This window comes from Diabrotica undecimpunctata, chromosome 4, assembly GCF_040954645.1.
Source record: "Diabrotica undecimpunctata isolate CICGRU chromosome 4, icDiaUnde3, whole genome shotgun sequence".
NCBI lineage: Eukaryota > Metazoa > Arthropoda > Insecta > Coleoptera > Chrysomelidae > Diabrotica > Diabrotica undecimpunctata.
In genome coordinates this window covers 13208170-13227753 of record NC_092806.1, presented here as the reverse complement: position 1 = coordinate 13227753, position 19584 = coordinate 13208170, and the positions used below count along the sequence as shown (strand labels likewise).

General features: G+C 33.6%; 2 protein-coding genes across 6 annotated transcripts in view; one reads left to right on the top strand and one right to left on the bottom strand.

The window, feature by feature from the left end:
* Window positions 1–19584, bottom strand: part of C3G (C3G guanyl-nucleotide exchange factor) — a 117555-nt gene that overhangs the window by 82334 nt on the left and 15637 nt on the right. The window lies entirely within an intron of this gene.
* Window positions 5629–18841, top strand: LOC140438133 (uncharacterized). Its single transcript, XM_072527846.1, has 5 exons — window positions 5629–5748; window positions 9939–10165; window positions 15704–15967; window positions 18299–18515; window positions 18571–18841. The coding sequence occupies exons 2-5, from the start codon at window positions 9944–9946 to the stop codon at window positions 18663–18665; spliced, it is 798 nt and encodes a 265-aa protein (XP_072383947.1). The 5' UTR covers window positions 5629–5748; window positions 9939–9943; the 3' UTR covers window positions 18666–18841.

The window sequence follows — 19584 nt, the reverse complement described above, 5'->3', positions numbered from 1 at the left end:
ATTACAGTATTTATTTTACATAACCTCAAATGTTTTTGCTTATATTTAATTAATGAAAAATGGTGCTAATAACAAGTTGACAGAGGCAGGGTTGCTCCAATTGTTGAAGAAGGAGGATTCTGAGAATTATTGTTATCCGGTTCAGAATGCAACCCGAGTGACGAAGAAGAATCTCATAAAGAAGATGAATGTAACAGTGGTTCAAGCTTATTGGATGAAAATGGACAACAATCGGTAGAATCTAACGACCAGCAAAATAATGAAGATGAATGGTACGAAGTTGACTCATGTACTCATTTACTTCTCGATATACAGTTTCCTGGTAATGAGTCATATGTCTATGGTGATAGATATCCTCAAAATAGAACCGAACTAAATCCTTTCCTGGTCGAAACTGATCGATGATGAAATTTTACAACTTATTGTACAGGAGGAGACTAACAGAAATGCTACGCAAGTAAAAAATGCACAACATTATAGCAGATCACCCAGAATTCATGCATGGAAACCTACCAATAAAGAAGAAACTTTAAACTTTTGGGTTGTGTTATGTATATGGGAATTGTCAAGCTTCCCAAAATTGCTGATTATTGGAGTAAGTCACCATTGTATAATTTTACTTTTATTTCTTCTGCAATGTCCAGAAACAGATTTGAGCTTCTTTTGAGATTCTTACATTTTGCTGACACGGCTGCATTACCAAACAATCATTGCCATAAAATTAGAAAATTATTTGAAATGACACAATTACGTTTTGCCCGACAATGTAATCCTGGCTCAATACTAGTTGTTGATGAAAGTATGATTCCCTTTCGAGGAAGACTACTTTTCAAACAATATATACCTTCAAAGCGTCACCACTATGGCATGAAACTGTTTAAATTATGTAATCCTGCAGATTATACTCTAAAAATGATTATGTATACCGGCAAAATGGCTAATAAAGGGCAGAATTTATCGGGAAAAATTGTACTAGATTTAGCAAAAGACTATCTACAAAAAGGAAGAGTTATAATAACCGATAATTACTACACGTCTGTGCCTTTAGCAAAACAATTATTAGATGCTAATAGTCATTTATTAGGGACACTACGTAAAAAGAGAAAATATATTCGGAAATATATACTTTCCGCAAAATTAAAAAAAGGAGAGATAATTGGAAAGGAACATCGTGATAGCATTGTAATAGGCAAATGGCACGATAAACATGATGTCCTCTTTTTGACGACCAGACATCGAATCGACATGAAAGAGACAGGTAAACATAAGAAAGATGGTGTAGCTATAATTAAACCTGAAGCAATTATAGACTACAACAAAGGAAAAGATGGTGTTGACGTCTCAGATCAACTCTTCTCACCTCTAAGAAAAACTGTTCGCTAGTACCATAAAGTTGCTGAAGTTTTATTGAATATAGCTGTCATCAATAGTTTAATAATACATAATTCCTTCAACACACCAAAACAGCAAGTTATCTCATTTCGGGAAATGTTAAACCTTAGTTTAGTCAATTACAGTCCGATGCCAACCTATTACTACTGTCAAGCATTAGCTTGTTACAGTTGACGTCCAAACTACAAACAATACGAAGAAGAGAAAACGATGTAACCAATGTTACACTGAAATATTTGCAACAAAAGCAGTAAAGAAGCTCAAAAGAAATCCAAACTTGTTTCTACCTTTTGTAATGTTTGCGAAAAATTTTACTGTGTGACATGTTTCACTAAAAAGCATTAAGTTTTTCACGGTCACCGGTGATACTAGTGGCACATACGTGTATAATATGTTATTGCAGTGCCATTAGAATCACTCGTGATCTTGCTATTTAAAAAAAAATTGTAAGAATGTTGTTTTGTAAGTATATTTCACTTTGGCACCTGGGGAACTTACCTAACACTCTTATGGTGGTTTCACTTTGGCACCTGGGGAACTTACCTAACACTCTTATGGTGGCAGTCGATGTGTTAAAAACTAATGAATGAACCGTTTAGAAACAAATGAATTTTTATCACATAGTGTCAACTACAAAAGCCCCCTTTTGACGCAAAATTAAGAGTTATAATTATTAATATAACTCTTTATTTCATTTTAAAATTTTGCAAATAACTAATGCAACAAAAGACTTGTATTACAACTAATTTTAAAGGTTTTTCAATAAACTAACCCATTCACTAAATTGTTAATGAATTGTCACCATTTTTTTAAAACAATTTGGATGAATTTGCATAACTTTTGTTATTCTACTCAAACAGAACCTAAAACAATTGTTAGATAATAATTACAGTAGAAGTCTTGATAAATTCTCATTTCCTGATCTATTTGTAAGAAAATAGTGAAATAATATTTTAAGATAACTAAACCATACTTTTTTAATTTGTTTTGTATTAAATATCAAGGCCTCAGTGTCGCATAAAAACATTCATCTGGCTAATGTAATTTTGTCACATTTTTCAACACTCACTTAAAATTAAGTATTTGTGTAAAACATTCACTGACATAATCGTTTTATATCGGGAGTAAAAATAGAGATTTACAATTTTAAAAACAACAATAATAATGGTCATGAATATGTCAGTTACTTAAGTTTAAATGTAGGTATGACGGGTATAGCTAATTTTAGATATTTGATAATTTGATAGAAAAATTACAACAGAAAAAGGATGTCAGTGATTCTCTCATATTTTTAATAACATTCACAGCCTCGAAATATCCTTGAAATGCTCGTTCTCGTTACAAGCTACAATGTTTTACTTAAATATTTACAGATTTAAGAGTGTTGATGACACCATAATTATTGTCACATTCCAACGAAATCAGTGGTTAAAAAAATGGCTTTGATATCTAAAATCTAAACAAAACAAACAAGGCCTTGACAGGAACTTAAAATTTATGTATAAATTATGTAACTGGAAAACTTGAGTGGTAGCTATACTTTATTTGGCATCTCAATCCCAAGAAACAAAAATTATATAGTGCCGATGTCTTTTACCCTAGGGCTAGGGGAGAATGCCACCCCTTCTGTGGGTTGTAAATTTTTATAAATAATAAACTCATCATTAGATAAAGGGACAAATTCTAAGCAAAAAATTTACTATAAGAATTTTTTGAGATATTGGTGCTTAGTTGAGAGGAGAGTGATTTAAAAAAATTTCCATAACATTTTATTTTTTTACTTCATCAGTTTTAATGTTTTTTGTTGTTTTCTTAATCCATATTTTATAACTTTTCTTCAGCTTTTCACTTTTACGTGCCGCATTGTTGTTAAAATTACTGGTCCTGATTTAGGCCGAGTTACAATACCAAGTTTTTCAAAAATTTTAGTTGAAGATGGGAGGGAGTTCATCGTGATGTTGTGTATTGTCAATATCCAAAGATCTCTTTCTCTGGTCATTTCTTTTAACTCATACATAGGTCTTTTGCACATGGTTGTAATTTGATCGATCCATCTTGTTGGAGATCTTCTTCGTGGCCTTCTACCTTTCCTTGGGTAACAATTCTTTCCATGTTCTCTGTGTGTGCTCTCATAACATGTCCAAAGTATTTTAATTGTTGGAGATGAACTTTGCTGGATAGCCGTTTGCTGACTTTTAGCTTATTTAAAATTGAAATATTTGTCCTGTGGTAGGTCCACGGAATTCGCAACATTTTTCTCCAACAGAACATTTCAGTGGCGTCTATCTTCTTTCCGCTTGTCGTAGAATCCTAGATTCACATCCGTATGTTTTTAATATGTAAAGGGTATTCCTTTTCTATTTGGTCTTTCTCTGCTTTATTGTTATATAGATTACAAGTGAGACATTAATTTTTTTCGGTGCAAAAAACCGATATCCAACTCAGTAATGAATGTGTCTATACTGACTTTTAGTGGCTATCGTATCACATGGGTGATTCTCTACACTTCATTCTCTATACAGTGAAAACAATTTTGGAAGCTTTAAAGACTCAATAAAGATGAACAAAAATTACTTCAATGGTATATACAATAAGCTTAAAGCAGAAGGTAATAAATTTAAGTTTATATAAATACATTTAGGGGTAACAAACGTACATTTTTTTTATCTAGAAACAATTGTTGAAAGTGATTAGAGTGACAATGAATTACAAGAGGACGAGGACCATAAAGATATAAATACTAGCAGGCCAACAGGGCAATACCGTTGTGAAAACCAAATCTTAGAAGGTAGTGACAAGAAACCATTTCCCTTTTCGGAATCGGAATATGAACCCAGCTCTGAATCGGAACCCAAGTCTGAAACTGCCAGCCACAATTCAGATTTAGCAATAAGTAATGAAAATGTCAATCAACTGACTGCAATTTCGTGGAATGATGTAGATGGATCATCTTTTAAACAATTTGCTTTTACTGATGAAAGCGGAATAAATGTTCCTTGCAATTTAGGACCTGTGGAAATTTTCACTTATTGTTGATTCTGATATTTTAAAACTTATTGTCTTGGAAACTTACAAAAATGCTAAAACGTACAAACTAAAGTGGAATGACGTGTCTTCAGAAGAAATCGAAAAGTTCTATGCCATTTTGTTGTATATGGGACTAGCTAAATTACCAAAAATATCAGATTACTGGTCGCCAAAATTTCTGTATTGGCATTATTTTGTTCGCCATATTACGTGTAGAAATAGATTCCAGGTCATACTACGGTTTCTTCATTTCTGATAATGAAACGACAAATAAAGATGATTGTGATATGTGTGATATTTCACGTGCAGAGCGACTGCGAAAGCCGTTCTGATGAGGCCTATTAGGCCGAAATACGTATAACCGGATGCGCAGTACGTGAAATCAAATCTTGACTGTCTTTTCTTTTTTAAAGATGATTGTCTTTATAAAATAAAACCTCCCACAGATGCGTTGACTAAGAATTTTAAGCAACTAAAGATTCCTGCAGAGGTAGAATCTATCGTACCATTTCGAGGGAGGTTACTGTTTCGGCAGTATATTCCAGGAAAGGCCTGAAAATATGGTGTCAAATTTTGAAAAGACGAAAGTAGATATACGTATGAAACCGAAATTTATAAAAGAAAGAGTAACAAGGTTACTGTGGGACGAAGAAGCAATACAGTCATTTTTAATATGATGAATGATTATCCTGATATGGTTTTTTTTATGGGAAGGAGGTGGTAAATCTTTTAAAAACCGTACCAGGCCGGACCTTAAGAATGTCCCGGCAAGACAAAAAATTAATTTTTCTAATTTTTTTCACAAATATGCATCAAAATTTATTCCACCTTTTGAAGTGGTGAAGTGAAGTAGTGAAATTTTCATTTCTAATAATATTTCGTAACAATTACAGCAAAAATAGAATCATAATATACGGTTTATCCAAATGAGGGTGTTTTGGAACAGATACCACCTGGACTACCACTTGCCCGTGAATTCTTTCTCTCTCTCTCTCTTAATACCAAATATACTTTAGATCATAACTTTTCAGTTCCCTTGTTCTTTTCGTACGTCTAAAGTAATTAAGAATTGTGCTGATCTTAAAATGGATTGTCCTATGTTAATTATAAATAAAAAAACTTGTGTCTCTAAATGCGAATCAACAACAAAACAGGCTTTTCCAACTTCGGCAGATCTAAAATACCTCCCGTCACAAAATAGTTGAAGCAGCGACTTTTCTCGATAGTAGTCAATTTTGTTTGACATACCAGGTGACAGTTTTTAAGTTTTTTCATAAATCAATGTGTAAATATCACCAGAGATAGTTTTTGTATGTTCTGATTTAACTTGTAAGTACCTATTTTTATATTTAAGTTTATTTTTATGCTATACATTCCGGTATTCGAGATGGACATCGATTTTTACTCATCAGACCAAACGAATAACGAGGAAACTCCTCTGCGAGTAGAGATACCTTTCTTCCTTAGGTTCCTTTTTCCTATCGGAGGTCGGAAATCATTAAAAAGTTATTTTAAGCTTAGGAGCAGCACTTCGAAAAAGTTCTAAGCTGCAAGATCTTTTTTCTTTAACCCTTTTTGTGTGCTGGAAGTGACATTATCTACTTCCACATTCCTCAATTTATTGACGTTTAAGGGACCGATATCTATTTTTTTTGACTTCTTTTATTTTCCGGTTTATCAATTTATTATTTTCTTGATATTTACGTTTGTCTTTGTGTATATTCTTTAATACTTTTTTTGTAATCTATTATTGCTTGGAAATTTTCGCAAATGAATCCACATGTTAAATTAATTGATTACTTATTATCAACTGTGGGACACGTTGTTGCGTTCATATTTTACTACATTACTGGTTCTAAAACTAGTATGAACATCGTATATAACCTCAATTTTGTGATGACCAGTGTATTTAAGTACATCTATGTGGTCCCGTTTATCGGTGTTTTGTGTAATTCAGGAAATATTATTTCTTAATACGAATTAGATAACCACATACATGTTTTCTTTATGAATGGAATTGTCGTAGGATGTGGTCTTAGTTCATACGTAAATGTACATAAGACGAAATGTATTCCTCCTGATAAGATGGTTTCTTCTAATTGGAAATATCTAATTGACAAATTGGTTTTCAGATTAAATTGTTAATGATTAATTTGATAGACATTAATTACTAGTGTTATCTCAATGTATTTAGTTTTAGAAGTGTTTCTAATATATTATTTTACGCATATACATACATTTACGCTACAAAAGTGATAAACTAAACATACAAAAATTAGAATCAAAAGACGTCAAAGAAAAACTGAAACAAGAAATTAATGCAAACCTAGAATCCACACCGGAATCAATTGATGGTGATGTAGAACAACAGTGGCAATTCTTTAAAAATGCAATTATCGAACCAAATCGCAGAGAACTCACAACAACAGATGCAAGAAAGGAGATTGGATGACAGAAGAAATCTTGGAAATGATGGAGGACAGAAGAAGGCAAAAGAATATGAACATAACTCAGTATCAACAGCTGCATAATCAAATAAGAAGGAAAATAAGAGAAGCTAAAGAGACTTATTTCGTTGGAAAATGCCAAGAAATAGAAGACTTACAAAACAAATATGATAACTTCAATCTCCATAAGAAAGTTAAAGAATTAGCTGGGTGTAGCAAAACAAAAAACCTCAAGCATACTAATGGACAAACAAGGAAACATTTTAGTGGAGACAGAACAAAAATTAGGAATATGGAAAGAATATATAGAGGAATTATTCCATGACCAGAGACAGGAAAATACATATGAAGATAATCAGAGTAAAGACGAGGGACCCGAAATAACAAAGTCAGAAGTTCTGCATGCAGTAAAGTCCATGAAAAATAATAAAGCTGCTGATCCAGATGAAATACCAAGTGAATTGCTAAAACTGGTCAATGAAAAAAACATAGATCTTTTAGTCCAACTACTGAACACAATCTATTCCACAGGAATCATTCCACGTGAAATGCTGACATCAATATTTATTTGTCTACCAAAGAAAGCAAATGCCAAAGAATGTAGTGATTATCGAACGATCAGTCTAATGTCACATACCTTAAAAACCCTGCTAAAAATCATCCATAATAGAATACACGCTAAGCTGGAGATGGATATTAGTGATTCCCAGTTTGGATTTCGGAATAGAATGGGTACAAGAGAGGCACTATTTTCTTTTAACGTGCTGACCCAAAGATGTGTGGATGGTAATCGAGATCTTTATGTATGCTTTATAGACTACAACAAGGCATTCGATAAGGTGAAACATGACGACTTATAGAAGTACTCAAAAACAAGAATCTGGATGTGAGGGATGTAACATTGATATCAAATTTATACTACAGCCAACGATCAAATGTGAAAATTGGAAGAGAAGTGTCAGAAGAAGTGGAGATAAGGAGAAGGGTCAGGCAAGGTTGCATACTGTCGCCGTTATTGTTTAATGCTTATTCTGAAGAAATCATACAAGAATCTTTGGTAAACGAGACAGTCGGCATAAAAGTGAATGGAAGTTTAATTAACAACATTAGGAATGCCGACGATACAGTCATAATAGCCGACAACTTGGAAGACTTAGAAAGAATAATGACCAAAATATTAAGATATAGTGGAGAATACGGACTCTCTCTTAACATCAAAAAAACCTAATTCATGAAAATTAGCAAGAACAACAATACAAACGAAATATTAACGGTAGGCGGCCAGCAGATTGAGAGAGTAAAAAGATATACTAACTTGGGAACGATAATCACAGAAAATAACGATTATACTGCGGAAATAAGAGTCAGAATTGAAAAATTACGTGCCAACTTCGTGAAAATGAAAAAGATTTTATGCAGCAAAGATCTGACATTGTCCCTCAGAATAAGGCTAATTAAATGCTATGTACACAGTGTACTCTACTATGGAGCTGAATCATGGACATTAAACCGGAATACAATAAATCGACTTAACGCGTTTGACATGTGGACATTTATAAGATTGTTAAGGATTCCATGGGTAGATAGCGTCACGAATACAGAAGTGTTAAGGAGAATAGGCAGAGAGAGGGAAATGGAAAATACAATAAAAGAAAGGAATTTGCAATATCTCGGACATGTGATGAGAGGCGAAAGATACAACATCTTGAGACTCATAATTCAAGGAAAAGTAGAGGGTAGGAGAAGCGTAGGAAGAAGACGCGTTTCCTGGTTGAAGAACCTGAGAGAGTGGTTTGGTTGCAGCTCAAGGCAATTGTTCAGAGCAGCTGCCTAGATGGTCAGAATATCCATGATGATTGCCACCTTCGTCGCGGAGATGGCACTTAAAGAAGAAGACTATTTTTATTTCGAAATCCCTATGAAATCAATACCATGTATATAAAGAAGTAATGCATAAACAATTATTTGTTTTATATAATAAAGTAAACAATATATTGTAGTTTTTAAATCAAGTTGAATTGAAATCATTGACTAAAATTTGTATACAGAATGAACTACAAAACAAAATTACGATTTTCTCAATTTTTTTAAATGGATCACCCTATATTTTATTTTTTAGAAATATTGTATTTATGATACTCTTTTATTTTTATATAGCGTTCCCTATACCTAAACTCATTACTTTCCGAGATATTTTAAGTTTTCTTCAAAGTTCGGGAATACATTCAATTTTTGTAAGCAAAATTTTGTAAACAAAATTATTTTTATTAAATAAGTAACGAACAAAAAATATAAACCATAATAATGAATGATAACATTCCACTTGGACAAGTATTTCCCACCATCAAAGACGCATTAGTGTATTTAGAACAATTTGCCTTGATTGATAGTGATGTATCAAGAGAAAGTAGAGAATTGACCATCAACGACTGTATTGAAGAATTAGCAGAAATAAATGAAACTATCCCTAACTCTGAATCCGAGGAGAAAGAACCTTAAAGAACCCTATTCCAATGTCGAATATATCCAGCCTATCTGAAATCTGTGTCACAAGTCTCACAAAATTTAGAAAACTTTTTTATTAACGAGAACAATTGTGACATGTCCACAAATATTTCTAAGATTTTAATAAAATGTAAATCTGAATTTTTGAAAAATAAATTAAAAAGTATGAAGCAATCAATAATTTGCGATTATTTTAAAAAATAAAAATTTAACCATACAGTGTGCCCAAGAAAAATATGCAACCTCAATTGATATTACTAAATTGAATTGCATTTAATAAATAATTGAAAATTGAAATGAATAATTAATTTCAATAATATTTAAAATATTAATAAAAACATAAAATACAGATCAGTTGCTTTAATTTTCTTATGTTCTTTCTTAAACGACCACTCCTCTTTACCGGCCAGCTTTTAATTTCCCGAGGGTGGTCGCTATTAGAAGTTTTTACTGTAATAAGAGACCTAATACGCCCTCTTAGTCCATTTATTGAGAACTTTAGTTGATGTTCTATATTAGTTGGTACAATACTGATGTTTCCAGTTGCCGCTAACTAAACACTTTTAGGTATAATGGAAGAATCCAATGAAGAAAAGATCACCGAGAAGAAAAATGATAACGAGCCCAGTCTGCCAGATCTAAAACTCACTGAACCTGTCGACAATATTACAGTTTTATCAAGAGACTCAATAGACAGCACTGAAGTAGTCGAAAAAGTCATCGTGCCGGATAATATTAAAACTGTATTTGACAAGAAAGCTCCCAAAAACGTAGAGGACGTGCCAGTAATTAAGGTAAAGTTTGTGTGTTGTTAAATATTTATTGTTGGACAAAACTTTCGATTATTGGGTCAAGTTTGTTTATAGTGTATTTTTATGTATGAGAGAGTAATAAAACAATAAATTATGTATGCAAATCCCTAAACTGTTGATACGGGTGACTCAATGAAAAACAGATATTTGTCAACAAGTTTACAGAAGTATATAGGAAAACAATTTTAAATTGAGTATGACCACCAGGTATAAAGGTTGGAGCAGAATAGAATACAATAATTGTGAGGCCTACTAATCCCTAAATAAGGTTGCCAGTGTCGGAGTGATGGAGGTTAACAGGTACTAATGAATTTGCAAGAAATGTAAGATGTTTATTTTATTGGTTATATATATATATATATATATATATATATATATATATATATATATATATATATATATATATATATATATATATATATATATATATATATATATATATATATAACCAATAAAAGTTTAATAAGTACCTACCTATTTGCAAAATAAAGTTTAATTCTTTAGATAAAATAAAACGTTTTATTTTATCTGAAATGAGTGCATTCCACGAAGTAAGGGTTTCAACAATCAAACATTTAATTCTTTAATTCCAGGAATCTACGACAGTAATTGACTAGATAATTACCTTCTAAACTTATTCCACAGAAAATGTGATAGTGGGTTTTTCCATTTTGTATATAGGAAGGTCCAAGTGGCGTATTCAAAATTCTTAACAGTTCACTAAAAGTAGGTACTTCAGTTGCAAGGTGCAGTTTATTGTGTATACTAGTGTTATGGAAAATTTGGAAGTGCCGTGTAAACGCCGAAAAATTGGTCCTCTAACAGTTAATGAAAAAACATTAATATTTAATTGTTTTAAATCATTTACAGACAAACGTTTATGTGAAAGTGTTGATGAGACCGTTGAGTTAGTTAGCAGTACACTTGGTGTTGGGAAATCTACGATTTACAGAGTTATTAAAGAAGAGGAATGTGGTAGTTTTCAAATGCCACGTAATGCTCCAGGGAAACCAAAATTTCAAATAGAATATCATTTTAAAGAAGGACTTCGACGGAAAGTGCATGAATTCTTCTTTAGACAAGAATTTCCAACATTGGATAAAGTTCTTGTCTCAGTTCGAGATGATAAGGATTACCCAGAAATGAGTCGAAGTACGTTATGGAAACTTTTAAAAGAAATAGGCTTCCGCTGGAAAAAGAATCCCAGAAAATCTATTTTATTAGAAAGAAGCGATATTGTCATATGGAGAAGACATTTTCTAAGAACCATAAAGGAAATGAGAAACCAAAAAAGAAAAATATTTTATCTTGATGAAACATGGATCAACGAGGGTCATACACCAAATAAATTTTGGCAGGATGAAACTGTTACAAGTCAAAGGCACGCTTTTGTAAATAACTTATCTACTGGTTTAAACCCACCATCAGGAAAGGGACGCAGGCTGATAATAGTACACATTGGCAGTTCAGACGGTTTTGTTGAAGAAGGTTTATTAACTTTTGAATCAACTAGTACCGGTGACTACCATGAAGACATGAACGCTGATGTCTTTCAAGAATGGTTCGAACAAATGATAGATCTTCTTCCTAAGAACTGTGTAATAGTAATGGATAATGCAAGTTATCACTCCAGACTTATAGAAGGACTGTCCACAACCAAGTGGTTAAAAAAAGACTTGCAGAATTGGCTGAGTTCAAAAAATATTACGTACCATCCCGGATCTATAAGAAAGGAACTTTATTCGTTGTGTGCCCTTCATAAAGAAAAATTTAAAAAATACGAAATTGATGAAATTGCCAAAAATCGTGGAATGACAGTACTTAGATCCCCACCATATCATTGTGAATTAAACCCGATTGAACTGGTATGGGCACAGATAAAGAGTGAAGTTTCAAGAAAAAATACCACTTTTAAAATTCATGATGTTAAACAGTTGTTTTTGGAGGCCGTAAATAATGTAAAACCTGAAACCTGGGAAAAGGCAGTAAATCACACTATTAAAGAAGAGGAAAAAATGTGGAAGCTGGACAATATTACTGATATAATGATCGAGCCAGTTATTATAAATCTTGGTTCTGAAAGTTCATCTTCTGAATCTGATTTGGATTTGTAACAAGTAGCTGTAAGTTTTATATTAATATTTTTATTTATCTATTTAACATACCTTAGACGGTTTTAAAAACTCTTTTTCTCTTTTGTAATTTTTAAAAATTAAAAAAAATGTGAATTTTTTAAAACCCTTTTTAATGTAGGCCAGTCAGTTCTAATATAGTGTGTGATAAAAGAGGTCACTTTTGTTTACATACACATAACACTTTATAACACTGAAATAATTCATTTATTTTTTACAATTATTCAAAGTAATTTTTCAATTAATCTTGAGCACGCCCATGGAGTGGTCGGAGCTACCAGTTAAAATTATGCTAATTACTCTCTCGTTCATAAAAATAAACTATAGCCTTGGCCAGCGATAGATGGCGCAAATGCAACTGAATTTTCAATTGTATCAACAATTTGTATCAACAATATTTTCATTCATCCAATCGCGTCCACTGCTAGACATAGGACACCCTCAGTATTTTCCAATGTTCTCTAAACTGGGTCGATTTTCGCCAGTTTCTCGCTACTCTTTTCACGTTGTCGGTGGTCCTCGGCTTGTTTTATAGTTTCTGGGCCTCCATTCCATGATTTGTCTTGCCCACCGTCCATCTTGTGTTCTATAGTAGAAGCCACACTTAGAATGCAGTGCAGGTAAGATAGGCAATATATTTCTTACGGGAGAACGGCCGACCACGTTGCCGGTTTGCCCCGAGCGGCGCATCAGGACCAGATTTAAGAATCATATCACTGGAATATACGCGCACATATAACAATTGCCGGCGATTGTATAAAAGATTGTCATTATTAAATCCGTAAACTAATTTTTCAAAACCAAATTCAGATTTATGCATTAATCTGTGTCTTCTAAGAATTGCAAGGCAAAACAGACGTTGATAAAGATGTTATTAGAGACATAGGGAATCTTAAATTGCATTCCACAACATATCTCCTCAACTAAGCAAAAATCCTTGGCGAATTGGTTTCTAGTACTCATAAAGAGTATACCGGTTCTAATCTTAATCTTAACTGTCTTTTTCCTTTTATTGTAGTGGAATGCAATTTTAGATTCCCCATGTCTCTAATAACATCTTTATCAACGTCTGTTTTGCCTTGCAATTCTTAGACGGTACAGATTAAAGCATAAATCTGAATTTGGTTTAGAAAAATTAGTTTACGGATTTATTATCAGATGTCGCTATTTGCGTCCATACGAAGCCATGTTAGAGTTGCTTCCCAAGACAGGAAAGATTTATTTTCACGTTCAGAGCGTCTGTGAATAGGCGTCTCTGATGATCCCTTTTAAGGTGAAATACGTATAAGCGGATATATAGACGCACTATACGTGAAATCAAACCGTAATTGTCTTTTTCCTTTTATTGTCATTATTGTTTCAACTAAAGCATGATTCAATCATCGATGTATAAATAAGAGAGTTACATTTTCGAACTAAATAATAGAATGAGGAAGAATAATATAAAAAAAGTAGAATATATCAAAACCTCATTGTCGACAGCTTATTTATATTTATCAATTTTCAATAGCTTTTATTGTAAACACATTCTTTGGGAAATAAAGATCATTATGAAGTCATTAGGAGAAGCGAATCAGTTTTAATCCCCATTGTCCACGTAAAGCAAACATGTCTCTTTGTCGATTTGGGTACTGTCCATTAGACCAAAAACTTGTTGGCAAAAACTATGAAAGCTCAGTTCTATTTCATTTCGCAAGCGGATGAATTTGAAACAGGGTATAACTCTTAGTGTGCAAACAAAACGTGTGGTGTTAAATGTATTGAACTATTATCTGAACTTAAAAAATGGTAACAGCTTGACTTGACTATTACTTTGGAAAAAGTTTCGAAAATGTGCGGTTCGCAAAATGTATGACATCCGCGAAGAGGCCCAGCAAGGCAAACTGAAATCGAGTGAAGGATGATGGGGACCTACCAGCTTTTTAAAAACCACATTTTGTAGGCTACTAAATGACATGGGTTTTGAATCTGGTAAAAGATATCAAGATTCGATAATGATGGAAAGAAAAGATATCGTATCCTGGAGACACAAGTACCTCAGATAAATAAAACCATTGAGGAAGAAGGATAATGTAAACTTTGTTTATACCGATGAGTCTTGGACTAACGTCGGTGCTTCAGTCAAAAAGGAATGGAGGGACACAACGATCAAGAATCCACGAGATGCCTTCATAAAAGGGCTCTCTACTGGACTGAAATCTCCAACCCAAAGAGGTCGTCGGTTTGCTCTTCTTCATGCTGGAAGCGAAAATGGTTTTGTGGCATGAGCCGAATTAACTTTCTTGACCAAGAAGGGAACCGCGGATTACCACGACGAAATGAACGGGGATCTATATGAAGAATGGTTTGAGAAGACGGTAATTCCAAACTTGCTGAAAGGCAAAGAAAACGTTGTCGTTTTGCCGCAAATTTGATTTCCCAAAAAAATTGCGGAACAAAAGGCAAATCAAGGATTGGCAAATCGAAAAGAACATTTTCTTCGAGGAAGATTACCTAAAAAGTGAATTACTGGATACTGCGGCCGCATGAGTACGACAAGTACAAAATTGAAACAATTGCGGAAAAATATGGCGTTAAGATTTTGAGACTGCCGCCTTACCATTGCGAGCTGAACCCGTTTGAGATGGTGTGAAGTCAAGTGAAAAGGTATGTGGCTTCAAACAACGTCGATTTTAAAGAAAAAACGATAGAACGGTTAATAAAAGAAGCTTACCAACGCGTATCTAAAGAGCAGTGGCATAATTATGTGAACCACGTCAAGAAAGTAGAAAAAAAAATGTTTGCGGTAGACAATTTGCAGGAAGATATTGAACCGGTGATAATTAATACAGAAGATGAATCAGAGGATGAGGACGATTAAGATATGGATGGCGATTAGTACTAATTAACGATAAATATCTCAGATTTAATGCTCATTTGTTTTTTGTGCTGTACGTACAGTACTTTGGTTTAGTTAACAACATTAAAGTCTCTGCTCCATAAGATTGTACGTACAAAACGCATTGTTTAAAAGCTTTCGCTTGAGACACATAGGAATTGAACTTCTTAGAATATGGCTTAGTTTGGCAAATGGTGTCCATGTCGGGCCTATCCGTTTTTGTATTTCACTTGTTTAATCGACTGCTTATTTTGATCCCGTGTTCGAGGTAGTTGTGTCTGCTAGTTATATGGTATTACTGTCAATAGCTTTATTACGAGATTTGTCATAACTGTTTTAATTTGTCATCCTGCTCTTTCAGGCAGAATTTTAAGCGAATTTATCATATCCCCCCTCGTTGATCATTGATCAAATTAAAACACATTATACCAAATAATAAAATATATCATCAAAAATAATTTTTAATTTTCCATTTTAACTTTAAATACCATAGATTATGTTTATATTTAGGAAGAAGCACCAACCAAGGAGGATAAATCCAAAAAAGAAGACAATCCGTTAGAAAATTCTCTCAAAGAGCCAGTTGAAATACACGCATTAACACCATTAAAGCAATCGCAAAAAGAAACAGCAGAAAAGAAACGAGTGGGGTCTGCTTCTAGTGCTTATGTTTCAGGAAAAATTGACAAGAATCACAGCGATATTTTTTCATTAAAGGAAGAAGACACGATATCCTCTTACATATTTTCAGTCAATGGTTCACCATCACGAAAGGTAACGTACATTTGTTTTTGTTATCGTGAAGATTAAGATCTTTCAGTAAATCTGTACAGAGAAGCATTATATGCTTATACAGTGGAACTTGGTTATAGCGTCATTGACAGAGTGACATTATAAAAGAGGTAGAAAAAATGAAATTTTAACGAGGCAAAATTTTATTACAGCATTATTTTTTATTACATGAAAAAGTTCCCTAATGCTGAAAAAAGTGAGTTATTTTCTTCTGCACAACCCTTTCTGAAAAATAAAGTTTTTCTGTAGTGTTCTTAATCAATCTGAGCTGCTTCTTTGGTAGATGTGGATGCCCCCCCTGAACTGGTAAAACCTGGTCTTCTTCTTCTTTTTCATTATCTTCATCAACATCCATTTCCACATTTTGCAGTTGTTCCACAATTTCTTTATCAATTAAAACTGGAAATGTTTCTACCTGATCGTCTACTGAAATGTAGGAGTCAAGATCAGTTCCAAACTCTCTCTGGTTTACATTAAATTTTTGTATCCACTCTGACAAAGACATTTCGTCATCCTCGTCAACATCCTGAACATTGGGAGAAACTACAGTCAATTTAGCTTGAAGAAAGCACTTACAAATTGTCACTGACGTAACCGCACTCTACGCATTGTCTAAAAACTAAACTGAATCAAGGATGGTAATGTTCTCTCCTTCTCGTGAAGTTGGCTGGTAAGAAAACTAGGTTGATATTGGTCAAATTAAGCTTAGGATGGGCTGCACAGTTGTCAACTGACAAGAATTCTTTTTTTTTTAAGAGAGTTCTTTGTCCCACTTTCTCAATTCTTCTTCAAAAATAGCAGAAGTCATCCACGTTTTTTGTTGGCTGTGTAGTTTACAGGCAGTGTTTTTATGTTTTTGAAACATCTAGGATGTAAACTTTTCACAATAACCAAAAGCTTTTTTTTATCTGTACCTGTCATGTTTGTACAAACAAAAGCCGTGACTCTTTGTTTTGCAAGCTTTCCACCGACACATTTTTGATTTTTGAAAGTTAAAGTTTTGTCTGGCGTTAATTTGACAAGACAAGAGTTTCATCCCCATTGAAGATATCTTCATCCTTGTATGGTTGCCTTAGTTGTGGCCATGTGTTTTGTAACTAATCACCTGTCATGTTCTCGTCCACACATTTTGCCTCTCCAACAATTTTCGCGAATGAAATTGAGAGCTGGGCTTTAAACCGATCTAGCCAGCCGTTAGAGCATGTGAAATCTTCACCAAACAGTTTTCCGAACTCTGTAGCTTTCTTCTTTAAAAGTGGCCCGGACACAGGAATATCAGAACTGCGACACTGCTTGAACCATTTGAGTAGAGCTAAATCTACACCACCCGAATGCACTTCCTAATCGTTTTAACATTTTCTCCCTTCTCGTTAACGGCTTTTAAAATTTTGTCCTTGTTATTTTTAGGATTGAGCCGACAGTCGAATTAACAAGTCCAAATTGCCGACAAAACATCAGCAATTTTTCGACCACTTTCTCATGCTCTTATAACTCGCACTGTATCTTTAATAGGCAAAGCTTTCCTTTTAGTACTACAACTTGCCATATTAAAAAAATGAAAAGTTAATTACTAAATTAAAATCTAAAAACAAAACGAGCCGAACACTACTTCACGGTATTTTTATAGCGAAAATTTCTTAAACTGACTGTTATGAAACAGAAAATTTGACTGTTAGGATGGCACTGATAAATGAGAAATCTTAGAACTGTCAAGGTCACATAACTGTAGACAGAAGGGATAATCGGGCTTTCTTACATTCTTGGAAGTACCAATGCCGCAAAGCCGGAAATGCAGTGCACTTTATTCTTCATTAAATAAAAAAAACGACAACCTACTGTACAATTCTAAGACGCTATAGACGAGGTTAACTTTATTTTTAGCCGATAAAACCGGGTATTTAATAATTTTATCGAATAGTTTTTGGCCGGACCTGTTAAAAATTGACGTTACAACCAAGATGACTAAATTGAGCGTGAAGCAATAATTGTCTGTAAGATGGGTACCACAAATGGCTAACAGATACAAACAAACAAATTCGAGAAGGCATTTGCAGTTTTCGTTTCATACAGTTTAGACAAGGGGGATACAGTTTTCTTGCAAGATTAGTACGATGTCCATACCAAAATACAGAGTAAGAATAGAACATATTAAGGCCTACTAAGTACCTTCTTCTTCTAATTTCTAAGTTTAACAAACAAAAATGAGTACATTTTATTTAGTAAAAGGGCACTCCACAATTTTAACCCAAGATTAGTACACTCTCTTATATAAACACTTGTTAGAATTAATAATTCAACTTATGGTTTCTGTAGGTTTATCGCCAAGTGCAAAACGTACCCAGTAACAGTCCCTACCCTTTTGGACAAGTAGCGGAGCCTCATCCGAGTGAAATCTCGCCGAGAGATAAAATGAGAGACAAGGATAGTTACCACGAGGTGAAGAGACCATCGCATTGTCTTAGGAATCCTCTCACAGGCACAGGACTGAGCTCCAACGACGAATACAAATATAAAGGGAATAAAAGAACCGGTAAGCATTAACGAAGCATTAAAATCGTGTTTTTTATTTTTATTTTTTGTTTCAGACGGCAATCCTATTTTAGGATTAGGTTATTCTTCCGATATAGCTCCATCAACTCATAGGATTCCTCCAGGCGGTTACTCCCACAAACTCTGGTGATTTACCGATGAAGTAATGCCGGAAAAATTCTCAGTGGCAATTGTCTTTTTGTTTGTTTTTGTTTAATATATAGAACAGAACGTTTATTATTTTTACATGTACATTCGTTATTATAAATATCGTAAACTAACAATAAAAGAAATATATTAATTTTAATAAAAATATTTCAGTACAAATGCATTTTAGTTAGTTAGCCATATATTGCCTCCATAAAAACATTCAAAAAGCTACATGGAAGTCACCAAGCGGTAAAAAAAAACAAATTATATCGCTAATGAGCTGTAATAGTGTCACAACTCAAAGAAAAAGGGTTTTGGGCTATAAATAGGTGTAAATATTAAAATACACAATCTTTTCGGCATCAATACCGGCAAATCTCATAATTTAATATTAGGCTGTAAGACTGCAGAAGTGCCGCTATTGTATTATGTGATTAGTCCCAAATATTGGCTGCATTACTGACACTACTCAGTTTGCCCCAGCAATGAGTCTCATTAAGTGTAAGCTCTTATTAGAACCGTTGGTTCCACACATCTATCATAGTAACATAGTGGGTGATTTGTGGAGATATCGACATATAATTACATCGTAATATCAATTTCCCTATCATTATACGAGACATTGTTGTGAGGATTGTAATGCCACTGTTGCATTTCCAAAATAGAAGAAAATTAATCAGCTAGTGGCACATTGTTTTCTGATGAAAATGATGTGTCTCTGGCAGTTAATGAAATGTTGAGAGTTTGTGCTGTAATTGGTCCTATCAACCTGGCACAGCACACCCACTCAAACTTCTGTTTCAAAGATCCACTTCAGGAACGTTCTAGACGGGCTAGAGAGTGACAATTACAGAGTACAATAGGTACATTATCTTTCTCTCTCTTATCTACGACATACACTGTCAATGGTGTCACAATGA

Coding starts and splice junctions, on each gene's coding strand:
- LOC140438133 (XM_072527846.1), top strand. CDS start 9,944: ATGGAAGAATCCAATGAAGAAAAGATCACCGAGAAGAAAAATGATAAC. Junction 10,166..15,703: donor AGGACGTGCCAGTAATTAAG/GTAAAGTTTGTG, acceptor GTTTATATTTAG/GAAGAAGCACCAACCAAGGA. Junction 15,968..18,298: donor ATGGTTCACCATCACGAAAG/GTAACGTACATT, acceptor TGGTTTCTGTAG/GTTTATCGCCAAGTGCAAAA.